This window comes from Coturnix japonica, chromosome 13 (assembly GCF_054131305.1).
Source record: "Coturnix japonica strain WE chromosome 13, WE-NBRP24, whole genome shotgun sequence".
NCBI classification, from domain to species: Eukaryota; Metazoa; Chordata; class Aves; order Galliformes; family Phasianidae; genus Coturnix; species Coturnix japonica.
The window spans coordinates 1,639,101-1,656,877 of record NC_140675.1 but is presented as its reverse complement, the minus strand read 5'-3'; the positions used below and the strand labels follow the sequence as shown (position 1 = coordinate 1,656,877).

Sequence of the window (17,777 nt, the reverse complement as noted above, 5' to 3'; positions counted from 1 at the left end):
GCCTCAGCTTGCTCTTCAATATCCATGACATCATAATGCACAGAATCAAGAATGCCCTCAGGATCAACACAGGTGTCAGGCACTATGCTATGTTCTCCACCCTGAAACGTAATTTATAATCAGTTAAAACTGGTGAATAGCTGACTACACAATAGCTGTTATTTCTACAGATAGTCTGGGTAGCCACTATGAAGACAGCCATACAAGAAGTTTTTAATTTCAGCTTCAAAACCCACCTCACAAATTCACATACAACATGACATTTCATTAGTTCCTCTTTTATGATGCTCCAAAAATATTGGACCATGTTTAAGCTAGCCTATTTTTCCTATGAAGTTATAGGAATGTATAATAGATTGAAAGCATGGTTAGCAACGCTTATTTGGTATTTGCATGCAGCTCCAGAGGGAGCAACTAATGCAACTAATGCAACCAATAGTACAGATATGGTGGTTTTTGAGCATGCTTTTCCTTTTTTCTTTGCATCTTTTAAGCAGTCTTCGACTGACCAGTTGTCCCAGTGGACCACACTGTCAGTCGTATTAATCTCCCTGAATCTGCTGTTGGTTATTGTAGTGATCTCACTCGGTATCTGGATTTATAACATCAGGAGGAAGTCTTCCTTAGAGTCAGAGAATACTGAGTGGCAGGGAGTGTGGAGAAACTTTGGAGAGACTTTTAGAGGACAGACATCTTTAGTGTCATGGAGCTTTACTCCTGAACACTTAAGGAATCCTGAGAGTTTGACTGCATATTTGAGACAGGAATGTTGTGGCTCAGGCAGATCTAAGGAGGCACAAATGACTTGGGGCCTAGCTAATGCTTATCGGGCCTTATTCAATACCATTCCTGAGAGGGAAGATTTTGAGGTTGAGAGAGAGAGTCTCAGGGCCGAGAATGAGAGTACCCAATCCAAACTCGACACTCTCCAGTCCGAGCATAACGTCCTCCGGTTCGGGTACAACACTCTTCAGTCCAACTACGACAGCCTCCAGACTGAGCTCGGTGCTGTCCAGTTCGAGCGGAACGCTCTCCGAGACCAGCTATGTGCCCTCCGGGGTGAGCTGAATGTATTTAACCAACTACCAGGGTCACATGTAGTCCAATTTGACCAGCCATTGGGGGCACATAGAGTCCAATTTGGCCAGCCACTGGGGGTGCATGTAGTCCAATTTGACTAGCCACCGGGGGCACATGTAGTTCAATCTGACCAGCCACCGGGGGCACATGTAGTCCGATTGGACCAACCATCGGGGACACCAGATACAATGTTGGTTGCCCCTGTAAGAGGGCGAAAGACCAAACAAGTTTCAACTCAGTTAGAGAAAATGCAGAAGGAGTTAGAAGAGCGGAGGGAGTTAGGAGTGCAGGACTCAGGAGAGCAGGGGACTCAGGAGAGCAGGGGGACTCAGGAGAGCAGGGGGAGTCAGGAGAGCAGGGGGAGTCAGAGGACCAGAAGAAGTTAGAGGAGCAGAGGATGTTAGAGCAGTATAAGAAGATGTTAGAGGAGCAGAAGAAGTTTCAGGAGCAGATGAAGTTGGAGGAGCAGAGGATGTTTGAGGGGAATAAGAAGATGTTAGAGGAGCAGAAGAATTTAGAGGAGAAGAGGAAGTTAGGAGAGAGGAAAAAGAAGGAGGGTTACCTGGAGGAAATAACACAAGGGTCGGGGTCAGAGTCTGAAGAGGAGCCAAAAGCTAGATTTTCTTTACGAGAATTTCTCGAGTCCAAACTTATAGATGGGGCAGCCTCATCAACACCCAAGGCCAACCCCCGGGACTTTGGAGTCGAGCATATAGAGGGTCTGAGGAGTGCTACACTCCAACTGAGAAGGAACTACCCAGAATGCAGCATAAGGAAATTTTTGCCTAGAACTCTGGAGGACTATTTTTAACTCAGAAAGGTCAGAGATAGAAAGTTCACACTGATTTCTGGGTCACCAGCCTCACCGTACATCAGCATTTTTGGTTTTTAAATGATACATAAAGTTCTCAATGGCACTGCTCTAGTTGGTAGTTCTTTCCCTTTCCGTGCAGCTTGCTCTGTGCATGGCTTGTGAACCGCTATTCAGGCCAGACAGCTGCAGCCCCAAAGACCTGCCATAAATGTACAAATTCTACCAGGATAATGTCTTGGGAGTGGAGAAACAGGATGCGCAGTCATATGGCTCTCACACATACCTTGTACAACCAGCTTGGCTCTGGACTGGGCATCACCAATGTCACAGGTGTACACGTCACTGTCACTTTTCTCCAGATTTTTTATGCACAGCTGCAGGTCTCGTCCTTTCTGTGCCCTCTTGTATTTCCTGCCAGGCCTGAGCTCAGCAATGCCTTTCCTCCATATGACGAAGGATGCGGCTTTCTCGCTCTGACATGTAAAAAGTGCACTTCCACTTTCTTCAATTTTCACATCTGAAAGTTCCTTGATAAAGTAATTAGGTTTTTCTGGAAGGAAAAAAAAAAGGATGAGGGTGTAGGACAAAGGGATTTGTTACCCCAACAAGTCCCAAGCATACAGAGGTGTCCTGAATCTCCTTTGCCCTCATTTCAGAATATCACATAGAGATGCAAAGAGCCTAAGAAGACCACAGAGTCCACCCATTTACATAGGTTTGATAATTCCAGTAGATATCTGGAAAGTTCAATACCATTATACATGCGCTGGTAGGATCTCATCTGATCAACTGCATATAGTTTTGATTACACATATTCAATATAGACTAATTCAGATTGCCATCTTTTCTTGGCTCACTAACACCCAAGATCATAGAATCATAGAATGATCACAGAATCATAGAGTGGCCTGAGTTGAAAAGGACCTCAAAAAGCATCTAGTTTCAAACCCCCTGCCAAGGGGTCACCAACCACCAGACCAGGCTGCCCAGATCCACATCACACTGGAGAATCATTCAGTTTCCAGATTATTTTAAGGAAAAGATTTTAATCCATCATATTTTCTGAAAACTAAGAATTGATCCTGCTCAAGGAAACAGAAGAGAAAAACATCACCCACAGGCTGCAGATATTTACCTCGACTTCTCTACATGCCATCCCCATGTGCTTTTCAACTCACCTTGCACAGTGACCCTGGCTTTTGTTATGGAGTCCTCTGTCTCACAGGGGTACTCCCCACTGTCCTTGGCAGTAGAGTCATGGATGATCAGAATGGCCCCAGTTCCCTCCTGCTGCAAGTCGTACTTCTGGCTTTTTCTGATTGCTTTGCCATCCTTGTACCACCTGATGTTCAAATCCGGTTTTGACAGCTCACAGCTCAGGCTGATGTCCTGCCCTGCTGCTGCTGTCTTATCCTCCAGCTGTTTTGAAACCTCAGTAGGTTTTCCTGGAAGAAAACAAGCTTTTTGAGTAACATACACTTAGGGTAGGATGCCTCTCTCAAAATACATACATCTACATGCTGGAGATAAGTTAGAGAGGCACTTGCAACAGACGCCATCCTACAGCCAGCAGTAATCTGCAAAGTACAGACAATAGAATTCCAGGCAGCATTTATTCTCTCTTAAATCTACCCAATTGAGGATGATGAACCATGTCTGAAAACTGCCTCTTTCTTCTCTCCACTCATCACACTGGGAGCCTCGGATGATGCTCTCAGATGCACATGTTCTAGATAGGAATTTGTTGTACAGCTAGATGATGTGAAGGCCATCCCTTCAGCTTATACTTAGAGGATATTTGCTCCCACAGCTCCATCAACAGATCATTCCTGATTTACTGTTAATGGAACAAGCTGTAGTGAGATGCCCATTTCCAACACTACCCCAGAGCTTTGGGTAGTTCTCACATTTGTGTAAAATGTTTCCTCCTTTTACTTATTTTTAAGAGAAATTCTCAGTGCTTTGAGGTTCAAGTAGAAGGTTGCTATTCACTTTAACCATATTATGAGTTAGCTCTCACGACAATCTTATCATAAGACAGTTGAAGGAATCAGACCCCAGAATCTCTCCCATCTCATTACCTTTCACAGACAGAGAGGCTTTGGAGGTTAGACCACGGGCAGTAAAATCGACTTCCTCAGTGTCAGTAGGAGTCACACTTTTGATAATGACAGTATATTTCCGACCCACGTTAAGAGCTTTAAATCGCCCACCACTTTCCACTCTGCTTCCAGTCAGTGTCCAGTTGAACTCATCAATGCTTTCATGGGACGGAATGCATTCAAAAGTACAATCTTCTCCCTCCTGGATTTCAGTGTTTTTCAGCCGTTTGGTAATGCCACTATTCAGCTCTGGAAGGTAAGAGATAGGTTAGTATGAGGTTTATATGGAGAAAAGGCATTTGTGACTGACATGAGTAGCAGTACTGGTGTTTTAACTCAGGATTTGCAGAACATGGCTGCGTTCCTTACTGATGTATTCTCTAAGATATTCTCCACTCAGAATTACCAGAAAGCTATAAAAAAAAAGAGACGTGAATCTCTTGTCTTTGCTCTGGAAGAACTACAATTAGAGCAGCTCAGTCCATGGAGCAGAATGAAGATTCAATGAGCTACAGAGGGAAAAACCTAACAGAGAGGACAACTCTAGGATGCTGTGTGAGAAAAAGGGTTTTGCCTATGACAAGAAATTAAATGTTTCTATTAGTTAATTTGTTACCATCCTACCCCTACTGGTGTTCAAACCATTTCTCCATTTTAGGGATGTTTAGAAAGGAAATATTTCCAGGACATTCTTGATGTGTTTGGTGATTTTCATGGCAAAACGAGATACATTTACATCAAAAGCAATGGGAATTTTCCAGACATCACTGTGCTAAATTGCAGTAATACACTTCTATTGTAGAAACTACTAAGGCTCGTGGGGGAATAGGTGTAAGACATAGTGACCACACTGAATGTGCTTTCAGCACTCCTTTACTTTCCACAGTACTTACCCTGAATGCCGACCTTTGATTTGGCAACATCAGTGCCAATATCACAGGTATATAAACCTGCATCTGACTTCTCGAGGTCATGGATAAGGGGACATAAGGTCTTCCCAGACTGTACCAGCTCATACTTGTTGCCAGAAGTGAGCACAACACCGTCCTTTTTCCACACTGGTTTGACCTTCTCTTTAGAGACTTCGCATTCCAATTTAATCACACCCCGCTCCTCACCAAAAACATCATCCAAGGACTTCTAGAAGACAGCAGGCTTCTCTGCAATTAAAAGGGCAAAACAGAACAATGTGATACAGAAGTTGAGATATTTCCAGTTGCTTTCAGATTTTTAAAGAGGGATAAATAAATCTTTACCAGCACTGACGACACCAATATAGAACCTAAAGCAGTTTCATGTGTGTTGACTGAATGCACTTTATGGAATTCTGAACTAATCAGTAGGAGAATACAGGGAACAGGAGGGACAGCCTGCATTGCCTTGGGTGGGACTGATATCATATGAAGTAATTGGGATGCAGCTCTTCTAAAGCTGGAGAGCTGGCATTGCCCTCACATGGAGCAGAGCTCATACAGCAGGCCACAGGATTAAGAGGATAAGCTGCTGAACACTTTTCATTTTCCTGTTTTATTGACTCCTTTTATCTATCTTCTATTTCACACATCAGATGTTTATACTGGGGAAAAAACTTCCACCAAATGCAAAAGGAAGGAGAAAGAGGAAATCCTTCAAATTCTGAGCGCATAGAGTAAAAGAGCTTAATTGCTGGGGAGAGCAGATTAGAATCACAGTACCCTTAGAATTGGAAGAGACCCTTAAAGGCCATCTAGCCCAGCTCCCCTGCAATAAAAAGGGACATTCACAGCTAGATCAGGTTGCTCACAGCCTGGTCATTAGTCATCCCAGAGGCAAAACACACACTGAATGATCTCTCCCTGCAGTCATAAATCCTTGGAGACAACAGCATTGACACTGCATGTTACTGAAGCAGTAAAAGAAACTGCTCTTGTAACTCTCCTTGTGCTAAATAAAATGATGATAAAAAGCAATGGAATGCTTTGGCAGGACACCAAAACCATCCTCCTTCGTTGATATCTGCTGCAATGGAACCTTCCACTGGAAGAAAGCCTCTGATGACTTGTCACCCCAGAGAGGTCAGCTTTAGAAGCAGGACTGCTGCACAATAGAAAGAACTGGAGCTCCTTAGCATCTCTTACATCCAGGAGGGGTGTGATCAGACCCACCTATCACCTTCAGGCGCGCTTTCTGACACCTTGTCTGACTTCACTGTCACTGTGCCAACATCCTCAGGCATAACCTGCTTCATTGTCAGTGTGCAGCAATTGCCAACGTTCTTGATGTCATTGTAATTGTTGGTGTAAAGGAGGTTGCCATTCAGGAACCATTCCACGTCCTCGTCATTATGGGACAGCTCGCAGGAGAAGACAGCAGAGCTCTCTTCTTCAATTTCCACATCCTGCAGGTGCTTCGTTACTTCTACATTGCGAGCTGTGGGGAAACAAGGTGAACTGTTACCACTGTTACTATAAATCATACTGGGATGTGGTAGAATGGTTGGACTAGATGATCTTTGTGTAATCTTCTCAGTGAAGATTATACATTTATAAAGTTAGCAGGAGAGAACGGCAGAAATCAACCCCAAGAAGAGAAATCTGAGGTGAAATAGGACATGGAAGAGGCCACCCTCCCTGCTCATACCTTCAGCTGTCAGCGTGGCCTCAGTCTCTGCAATTCCTGCCTTGCACTTGTACACACCAGCATCATCGGGCTTCAGCTTCAGAATCTTGAGCTCTGCTGAATGCTTATCCCTCTTGATCTTGTACTTCTCAGAGGGCTTGATGAGTGTGTGGCCCTTGAACCATTTCACAACCTTTGGAGAAGGCCTGAAGTCACAGGACAGGATGACAGAATGACGTTCCAAAGCTGTCTTGTCCTCCAACTTCCTGGTGACTTCTATATGGTAATCTGCAAAGCAGGGGTGGAAGAGAAGAAAGGATGAGGACAATTGGAAGAAGAGGAAAGTCTCTTGCGTGTATTCCATTCCAATTAATGTCAAGTTCACAATGGTTCTTTGAACGACTCTAAAGATAAAACAAACGATTGTCTATAGGGAATGCCATTGACTACATTTCTATAAAGTAATACTGTATATTATCTACCAAATGCAAGGTCCAGCTCTTGTTCTGTGCTTATTAAATTGCTCCCAATTGTTGAGGCTTTTATTCAAATAAGAGTGAGTTGAAAATATAACAAGTACTTTAGGGTGTGAATGGAGACTCTTATGCTGGGGACAACAGCAGATAAAAAGCCTGCAAGTTTCTTTCAGATGAAATCAATGACAAACTGCATCAAATTTAGGTGCTACCAAACTTAACTTTGTCTAGTTCAGAAATACAATTAATTTCACCTGATCTGACTTCTTTGGTATAGCCAAGGACAAAACCTCAGCTCTGTAGATCTGAATAGTAAGCACATCACAGCTATTCAAACACATCTTTTACTGAGATGCAGCTGTCTCATTTAGTGTCCAACGACTTTGAACTGGAAATGGAGCAGACCCTCCAGACACACACACAATATTTCAAAGACCCCAGTGAAGGAAGGCTGCACGTTAATTAATTCTTCATCTTCATGATGTAAACCAAGCCAGGATATGTTACCTCTGACAAGCAGATTGGCTGTGGATTTTGATTTGCCAATTGAGAACTGAATGGTGCTTGTCATATCAGTGGTGGTTTTCGGTATGGTCAGCTGGTGGATGGTGCCTTCTTGCTGCATAATCAAGTTTCTGCCAGCCTGTAAGACTTCCCCACGTAGGAATACCACTTGGGAGGTTTCATAGAAAGAATGGATATCTCGCATTCAAATTTGGCTTCTTCAGGCTCAGTCACATCCTCATCACACAGCTCCTTTACAATATTAACTGATTGCTCTTTAAGAAGGATGGAACAAGAGAAAGCAGAGATTTAGAAGGAATGTAAAAAACCCTTACATTATCACCCCACTTACTCACGTCAGCATTACTGCACATGAACACTACACCTATCAGCTCAGAATGCCTTAAAACATCATTAAAAAATAATAGAAAGAAAAGAATGTTGTTAAGAAGTCAGAGAATAAGACTGACAACCTGAAAAGAGCCCAGATCTTCTGATTCCCAGTCCAACATCCAAATCAAACCATGACCTTCCCATCCCGATATCAAACTCCTCGCATTACGAAATGGAAAAGAGGTTCAATGAAACACGGACATTGATAATTACTTTGGTTAAATACAGCAACTTAGCTCTGAACAACAAGTTTTCACCTAGTAAAGGTCTCTGTAGCTCAAATGTAATGACTCTACTTAGGAGAAATTCATTTTCCAGGAAGTTCTTGCCCTTATAATGTTAACAGTGGCAAAGGTGGGGACTGAACTCTTGAGTAGTGTGCTAACTCAAATGTCTCCCTTTTCTTTATCACACTTAACATCATATATATACCCTAACATTGTATATATTAAAAAAAAAACAAAACAACCCTGTGCTCTTTTCAAACAGCAAGAGAAAATGAAGAAAAAGTCAAGCTATGTTTTTTATCCCTCAACGTTCAAACACAAATCTGAAGTCTAAACGTAGAAAATCAACCTCCTAAGAAAATAATCTGTTTTACTTAGCGAAAGTAAATTGCAAAAGAGAAGCTGGATATTTTGTGGGCAGAAAGGTAGGTAGGTAGAAGTTTTTATTTCTGTGAAAGGTCCTGGTGGTGTTTAACTTCCTTGAAATTAAAGCAAAGGATGTTAGCTCATTTATAACATAATTTAATCAAAATTGTCATGAGAAGCATAATTACCTTTAACTGAAAGATGGGCACGAGATTCTGCCTTTTCTGCTACAGATTTTATTTCTGCTGCATCCTTGACTTGGACACGTGTGTAAGTCAGCGAGTAGCTCTTTCCTGAAGCAGAGAACCACAGAGTCACTAAGGCTGGAAAAGACCACTAAGGTCATCTAGTCCAACCGCCAGCTCATCCCTACCAAACTGTGCCCTTGAGAGCAAACCCACAACTACACTTGGCTTCCTTGAGCAAAGAGCTCTGAGGCACGTGGCCAGGCTGAGCATCATCCATCTGGTTTCACAGCATCACTGCCTGTTCTCTCATGTCAATGAAACCACCCATTCCTCCACGTCCACATCCCCACCAAAGCGTAATCTAAACATGGCTTCTACAAGGACTGACCAAATGTGGCCACCGTCACCTTCAAAGTACCTGATACAGAAGGATCACACTCACTGTCAGACAAAACCTCTTTGGAGAGGTGAACTGACTGCTCTGTTCACCCCCACTTTCGAAATAACTGCACTCATTTCCTACCTGCTCCCGGCAGTGTGGGATGGTGGGATAGCATCACACTTCCCACACTAAGCATCCCACCATGTCACTTGTTCCACCCTAACCTCAGTCCCAAAACAAAAGGGGAACTCCCTTCTGAACCTTCTTCATTTCAGATGTCTTATATGCTTGATCTCCAACCCACCCCCCACTCAGGAGAAAGATCCCCCTCTTACACCCTACCATCTTGCCGCATTCTGATGTTGTCATCAGCCTTCAGCTTGTTGTCCTCTTTGTACCACTGGCTCTGAAACTCATCTTGTGAAATCTCACAGACAAAAGATGCACTCCCATATTCATTCACTTCCACATCTTCCAGTGCTTTAACAATCTTGATATCTCCAGCTGTGAAACACTAGAGATATATTTGTCAGGGTATTTCCAGAACTGAGTGCAGCATCTTTTCCTTACACATATTTGCATAGAAAATAAGTAGGATTATGTTTTATTCTAAACCATCATCCATTCCTGAGTCATTTCTCTCTTCAACACAGTCAATGCATTATTGCCATTGAACTAAAAGATAGACTTACTAGCTACAATGGAGCTCCCTGCAAACAGTTTTCATGGAAACCAGAATCTCATTTATTCTAAAACCTTTCAAGCAAAATTAAGGGTAGAAAAACAATAGAACTGAATGAATCTTTAAGGTCATTTAGTTCCAGTCCCCCTGCTATAGGCAGGGACACCTCCCTCCAGACCAACTCTTCTCCTCAGGGTCAAGGCTTCTCTCAAATCATTCTCCTCTAAGCCTGTGCCTGTGCTTGGGATTGCCCTGACCCAGGTGCAGGGCCTTGTACTTGGCCACACTCAAGTTCATGAGGCTGCCAAGGGCCCACCTCTCCAGCCTGTCCAGGTCCCTCTGGGTAGCATCCCTTCCCTCTAGCACATCAACAGTACCGCTCAGCTTGGTGTCATCTGCAAACTTGCTGAGGCTGCATTTGATTCCACTGTCCTTGTTGCCTACAAAAATGTTAAATAACACTGGTCCCAACACCACCCTCCACCTGGACACTGAACTATTGACTGCAGCTCTCTAAGTCTGACCATCCAGACAGTTCCCTATCCTGCAACTGGTCCATCCATCAAAACCATTTTTCTCCAGTTTGGTGACCAGGATGTCATGCAGGACAGGATCAAATGCTCTGCACAGGTCCAAGTAGATGATGTCAGTTGCTCTCCCATTATCCACTGATGCTGTTACTCCATCATGAAAGGCCACCAAGTTTGTCAGGCATGGCTTGACCTTGATGAAGCCATATTGGTTACCACCATCACCTCATCTTCATTTTCCAAACTATGCCAAGGAGAACTAGACAGAACTCTACAATGTCGTGTCACTACAAACCTGTCTGAACCATTGGCTTCTCTGCATGCTCATCACTAGTCTCTCCTTAGCTTGTGTGCCCACAGTGTATAGGGAATGTCAGCCACAAATCTTACCTAGGGGACATCTTTGCTTCAAAATCCCTTGAACATCACACAATCCCTTTTAACTCTCCAGGTCTGCACTTATTTGTGTCAGAATCAGACCATATTTCTGTGCTGCTATTTCCCTTTCCTTCTGAAGGGCCTGGATACAACTTGGATTAACCAGAGGAGCAGAGTTCCTGCATAAAACAGCCTGTACTGAAACAGCAACCCAACCTGGTTGCAGACTGAGAGAAAAAATGAGAGTTCACCACCTGTGAATAATGAGACTTCTCTTATTTCCCTGGGAAGTAATGCCCACTTTTTTACTTTGACGGAGCTCCTTCCCATCATAGAAGGGAAAATATCAAGTCAAATCTACATTAGTCCTTCCATCTCTGCACTCAGCAAAGGGAGCCTTCAGATCTATGCTTAATTCACCCAATTCCCTAGAATTAATGGAACTGTACTTACTGGAACATATGCTGAAGCTTAAGCACAGTGCAGTGTTTTCAACATGTAGGAATAGCTATAGAACATGCATAAATTCTGGCTGACCTATGACAGCTTAAAGCACTGCGGAGGACTGTTAACAAGCCCGTTTGGACATCACCTTGAATAAATGACGTTATCCCCAAGTAAGGGAAGGAACAGCTGAGCACCGGGGAGGTGCACAAAGGGCCAGAGCAAACTCTCACACTGTCAGGTGCAAAGAAAACTGAGATTTCACCCTAAAACCCAGTTCACAACAAGGCTACAAAATCCTGGCTGAGAATTTCTGAATGCTCACCAGTTGTTTCCAGCTCGAAGGTCATCTTCTGGCCAGCAGCCTCGCAGATGTATTCTCCAGCATCTTTCTTCTCCAGCTGCTCCACAACCAGACGCCGTGTTTTGCCCACACATTCCAGTTTGAACTTTCTGGAGGAGGCAAGCAGTCTTCCATCCTTGTACCATTTTACTTTGGTTGTATCCTGTGCTACTTCACAGCTGAGGGAGGCACTTGCTGCCAGGGCAGCACTCACCTCTTTCTGCACCTGCTCCTGGTTTATAAACACAGGTTTTGGCTCTGAGGGAAGAAAAGAAAAACAGAAGGACTGAAATGAGACCATCTTGCAGGTTTGTATGTACAGGTTGGAACAGGTTTAGGTTACCACTTGTGCCCAAACTAATAGCCTTCACTAGAGAATATCAGCTCTTCTGTTGAAACTATGTGTCAAATCTAGGCAAGAAAGAACCTAGGAACTGAAGGAACCAAGAGGGTCCTTGAACACCATCCCATGGTTGCAAGTCACTATGCAAACATATTGAACCCAAAAGAACATCTGTCCTGCAGGCAACCAAAACCTGAGTTCCTTTTACTTAAGACCCACTGTGAAACATCAAAACACATAAACATGTGTCACGGGTTACTTAGATTTACCTATGCCCGTGACAGGGGAAGCCACCCCGTGGGCCCCCCTCCCGGGGCCCGGAAAGGAGGGGGAAAAAGGGAGTGGGATAAAACAGCGACAATCTAAGGAGGAAAAATTTATTTTACTAAATATGATACCGAAATACAAGATAACACAATATAATATAATTGAGGCTAACAAATTGAACGAAACAGAGAGAGAGAGTCCCCGAAAACCGAGAGGCCTACTGTGAATTCTAGGCGACACGGCTGGAACGCTTCCCACTCTCCGAGAAGTTCGAGAGAAGAAGGAGGGCACTCCAGCCTGGGAACGAGATTATACAGCGTCCTGGTCCCGTGACTTATCATTAACCCTGTTGTTCTCTGGGATATGTAGTCTTCTTCTGTGGACTGCACATTCAATAGAAGTATCCATACTTTACATGATGTTATGATGTGTAATACTGATACTGATAGCAAAATTACAAAACCATGACATTCCACCCCTTATTCTACATTATTACATCATGGTAAATATATATATACATATATATACACGTATGTAAAATTATGATAGCTAAACAGTAGAATTACATGTAACATAACTAAATGTACAACTATAATAACTAAAATACACTACACATGCAAACATATATACATATAAATACATAAAATTATTGACTGCACTCCCCCAGCATCAAATTCCCTTGTGGTACACATTGAACATCCCCATCCTTCTGCATTACCCACCAAGTGCACCCAGGTCCCTGGGCAAAGACAGTTCCACGGATAGGTTTGCCCTTTCCAGAAGCTGGAAGGACCCAAACAGCTTTTCCCAACATGTTCTTTACATGTACAACAGGGACCTTATCTCCTTCTACAGTGTGTAGGGGGCTAGATTGACTAGGACCATCACGATTGACAGATCCTCTAGTATTCACCAACCAAGTGGCTTCTGCCAGATTCTTCTCCCAGTGCTTAAATGTTCCGCCACCCATTGCTTTCAACATAGTTTTCAACAACCCATTATATCGTTCAATTTTACCAGAAGCTGGTGCATGGTAGGGAATATGATAAATCCACTCAATGCCATGATCTTTGGCCCAAGTATTTATAAGGGAATTTTTAAAATGTGTCCCATTATCAGATTCAATTCTTTCTGGGGTGCCATGTCGCCACAGGACTTGTTTCTCAAGACCTAATATGGTGTTTCGAGCAGTTGCATGGGGTACTGCGTATGTTTCAAGCCACCCAGTGGTTGCCTCTACCATAGTGAGTACATAACACTTACCACTGCGAGATCGTGGCAAGGTGATATAATCAACCTGCCACGCCTCCCCATATTTATACTTTTGCCATCGCCCTTCCTCCCAGAGAGGTTTCATCCTTTTGGCTTGTTTAATTATGGCACATGTTTCACAATCATGAATAACCTGCGCAATAGCGTCCATGGTTAAGTCCACCCCTCGGTCTCTGGCCCACTTATATGTCGCGTCTCTTCCTTGATGACCTGAGGTCTCATGAGCCCATCGAGCTAGAAATAATTCACCCTTATTCTGCCAGTCCAAGTCAATTTGAGCCACCTCAATTTTGGCAGCTTTATCTACCTGATGGTTGTTTTGTTGTTCTTCAGTAGCCCGACTTTTGGGCACATGTGCATCCACATGACGCACCTTTACAACCATATTCTTTGTTCGGGCAGCAATGTCCTTCCATAATTCAGCAGCCCAAACAGATTTACCCTTCCGTTGCCAGTTGTTTTGTTCCCACCTCTGTAACCACCCCCATAAGGCATTTGCCACCATCCATGAGTCAGTATAAAGATACAGCATTGGCCACCTCTCCCGTTCAGCAACATCTAAGGCCAGCTGGACAGCTTTTACCTCTGCAAACTGACTTGATTCTCCCTTACCTTCGGTGGCCTCTGCAACCTGTCGTGTGGGGCTCCACACAGCAGCTTTCCATTTGCGATGCTTCCCTACAATGCGACATGATCCGTCTGTGAATAGGGCATATTTCTTTTCATTTTCTGGTAATTCGTTGTATGGTGGGGCCTCTTTAGCACGTGCTACCTCTTCTGCTGGTGATGTTCCAAACCTTTTATCTTCAGGCCAGTCCATGATTACCTCTAGGATTCCTGGACGATTGAGGTTTCCCATTCGCGCTCGCTGTGTAATCAGCGTAATCCACTTGCTCCAGGTGACATCGGTAGCATGATGAGTGGAGGGAACCTGTCCTTTGAACATCCAGTTCAGCACTGGCAGTCGAGGTGCCAAAAGGAGCTGTGTTTCAGTCCCGACTACTTCGGAAGCAGCCCGAACCCCCTCATACGCGGCTAAGATCTCCTTCTCAGTTGGAGTGTAGCACTCTTCAGACCCCTTATATGATCGACTCCAGAATCCCAGGGGTCGGCCTCGGGTCTCTCCTGAGGCTCTTTGCCACAAACTCCAAGTGGGGCCTTTCTCTCCAGCAGCAGTGTAGAGGATGTTCTTTACATCCTGTCCAGTCCGTACTGGCCCCAGAGCTACAGCTCGGGCTATCTCTTGTTTAATCTGTTCAAAAGCCTGCTGCTGCTCAGGGCCCCATGCAAAATCGTTCTTCTTCCGCGTCACCTGATAAAGGGGGCTTACAATGAGGCTGTAGTTTGGAATGTGCATCCTCCAAAAGCCTACTGCACCCAGGAAAGATTGTGTCTCTTTCTTGCTAGTTGGTGGAGACATGGCAGTGATTTTGTCGATCACATCTGTTGGGATGTGACGACGTCCATCCTGCCACTTTATACCTAAGAACTGAATTTCCTGGGCAGGTCCTTTTACTTTGCTTCGCTTAATAGCAAAGCCGGCTTGTAGAAGAATTTGGATGATCTGCTCTCCTTTTGTGAAAACCTCTTCTGCTGTATCACCCCACACAACAATGTCATCAATGTACTGCAGGTGTTCAGGAGCACCACCTTGTTCCAGTACAGTTTGGACCAACCCATGGCAAATGGTTGGGCTGTGTTTCCACCCCTGGGGCAAACGGTTCCAAGTATACTGAATGCCCCTCCAGGTGAAGGCAAACTGTGGCTTGCATTCTGCGGCCAAAGGAATAGAAAAGAAGGCATTGGCAATGTCAATGGTGGCATACCATTTGGCTGCTTTTGACTCCAGCTCGTACTGGAGTTCCAACATGTCCGGCACAGCAGCGCTCAATGGGGGTGTGACCTCATTCAGGCCACGGTAGTCTACTGTCAGCCTCCATTCTCCACTGGCTTTACGCACTGGCCATATGGGACTGTTAAAAGGTGAGTGAGTTTTACTGATCACTCCCTGATTCTCCAACTGGCGAATCAAATCATGAATGGGGAGCAAGGAATCCCTGTTGGTGCGATACTGCCGTCTGTGCACTGTCTTTGTAGCAATCGGTACCTGCTGCTCTTTTACTCGTAGCAGCCCCACAACAGACGGGTCCTCTGACAGGCCAGGCAAAACAGACAGCTGCTTAATGTTGTCCATGTCTACAGCAGCTATCCCAAAGGCCCATCAATACCCCTTAGGATCCTTGAAATGCCCCCTTCTGAGGTAATCAATACCCAGTATACATGGAGCCCCTGGGCCAGTCACAATAGGATGTTTTTGCCAGTCTTTGCCAGTGAGGCTTATTTCAGCCTCCAGCACAGTCAATTCTTGAGAGCCCCCAGTCACTCCAGAAATATGGATTGATTCTGTCCCTTCATGACTGGAGGGCATTAGGGTGCACTGTGCACCGGTATCCACCAGTGCCTTATATTCCTGTGGTTCTGATGTGCCAGGCCATCGAATCCACACAGTCCAATAAACTCTATTATCCCTTTCCCTCCCCTGACTGAGGGCAGGGCCCCTCTATTGGTTACCTGTGATGACTGGAGCAACTCCACTGGTGGTTGGTATGTCTAGTAGTTCTTTCACCCGTGCTCGTAGTGCAGAAGTGGGCTGATCATGCCACTTCCTCATGTCTTCTCCACGGTCACGTAGGTAGCGCCACATGGAAACACGCGGTGCAATCGTACTGTTGTTCTTTGCTCGAGCTGGGAAGCGTGTGCGTTTAACAGCTGAGACTTTTGATGATGCAGGTGAGGAGTAGGACTGGAATACTTTGATCAGATCCTTCATTAGACCTGGTGGCCCGTACGAGGATTGACCTTCATCAGTTGTTTCTGATACTATTACGGGATCATCATTACGATTAGTTGATGGAAACAATTTCTTGCACATTTCATCTACTCGGTTTTCTAGCCGTGAGATGGCAGAAACTGCGGCATGCAGTTGAGGGAGCTGCTGATCGGTGGTTTGAAGCATTATAATCAGCTCAACAACTCGGGGCCATCTGTCCACGAACCCTTTAGAACCTGTTACCAATGACTGTGCCATTCTCTCTGGTGCTGTACTTGTGATTTTCTGCCACATGTCAGGATCAGCCCTCACTCTCTCAGGGTCAAGTTCGCTTGGATCAGGGCTGTACAACATTTTCACCATGGCCAATTCCCTCAGGCGCTGAATACCTTTTTGGACGGTATTCCAACTATCAAATTTAGGCTTCAAAGCATCCTTATAGGGGTACCTTTCTCTCACGGCTTCTAACAGCCGCAACCAGAGAGTGGCAGCTCCATCCGAACATCTGCTAATCCCTCTGTCGATACCTGCATCTTGGGCAATGTTTCCTAGTTGGCGAGCTTCATTACCATCTAGAGACAAGCTGTTGGCCCCGTTGTCCCAGCAGCGAAGCAACCAAGCAAGGATACCTTCATCTTGACGCCGTGTGAACTCCTTTCTTGAGCCTTGGATTTCAGTCAGCTTCAGAGGTCGACAATAGGTGATTTCCTCCTCATCATCAGTCTCTTCTTCATGCCTCTTGGTTTTTGCCTTTGCTTTTTTCGGTACTGCTCCATGCCCGGCACCTGGGTCTTCTGCAGCCCCCCCCTGTGCTTCTCCTTCTTTTCGTTCTAGACGCGTGGACACCCGTTTCCATTTCTTGCCTTCCACAGGGGCAACTGATATTGCTACTGATGCCTCCTGTGACTGATCAGAATTAACTTGGGCTTGAATCTCAGATCGGAAACTCTCTCTCTCCAGAATAGTATGATACAAAGCACGGTATGCATAAGCCAAACCCCACATAAGGTTTACCTCCTTAGATCTCTGACCCAAATACTCACTTAATTTCTTAGGGTCCCTTAGGTGTTCAAGAGTGAAATCCCATGACACTGCGGGTCCCCATGCTTCTAAGACTTTTCCTAAACCTTTCCATATTCCCTGCCAGTCATCATTCTCTGGTTCTGGAGGAGACTTCCGCATAGAACGAATGCATAGGAACATATATGCATTCATTAGTAGTGATAACATGGATGCAAGTATGAACCCTATCTCAGTTATTGAAAGGCGTGTGGAAATCTGAGAGTACAACCTAAATAAAAAGGGTTTTTTTAGCCTGTACAATGAATTAAACATGGTGGTGTTTGTAAAATTGCCTGTTCCATCTGGGATGCAAGTACTTGTAAGATTCGCAATTCCATCTGGGATGCAAGTGTTTGTAAGATTCACAATTCCATCTGGGATGTAGGTGCCAAAATTCTGACCATACCACATCTCATAAAAGTACCAGGCAGGTGTCTCCATCAGTATCCACCTTATTAGGCTATATACCTGCACAATTCCACAACACCAAATTATG

General features: G+C 44.6%; 1 protein-coding gene across 1 annotated transcript; it reads right to left on the bottom strand.

The window, feature by feature from the left end:
- Window positions 1–2,980: 2,980 nt before the first annotated feature.
- Window positions 2,981–10,008, bottom strand: LOC146758561 (obscurin-like). Its single transcript, XM_085514876.1, has 6 exons — window positions 9,473–10,008; window positions 7,578–7,849; window positions 6,542–6,882; window positions 4,890–5,136; window positions 4,108–4,245; window positions 2,981–3,339 (listed from the first exon to the last, which is right to left on the bottom strand). The coding sequence occupies exons 2-6, from the start codon at window positions 7,777–7,779 to the stop codon at window positions 3,026–3,028; spliced, it is 1,242 nt and encodes a 413-aa protein (XP_085371002.1). The 5' UTR covers window positions 7,780–7,849; window positions 9,473–10,008; the 3' UTR covers window positions 2,981–3,025.
- Between the last annotated feature and the right edge of the window lie 7,769 nt (window positions 10,009–17,777).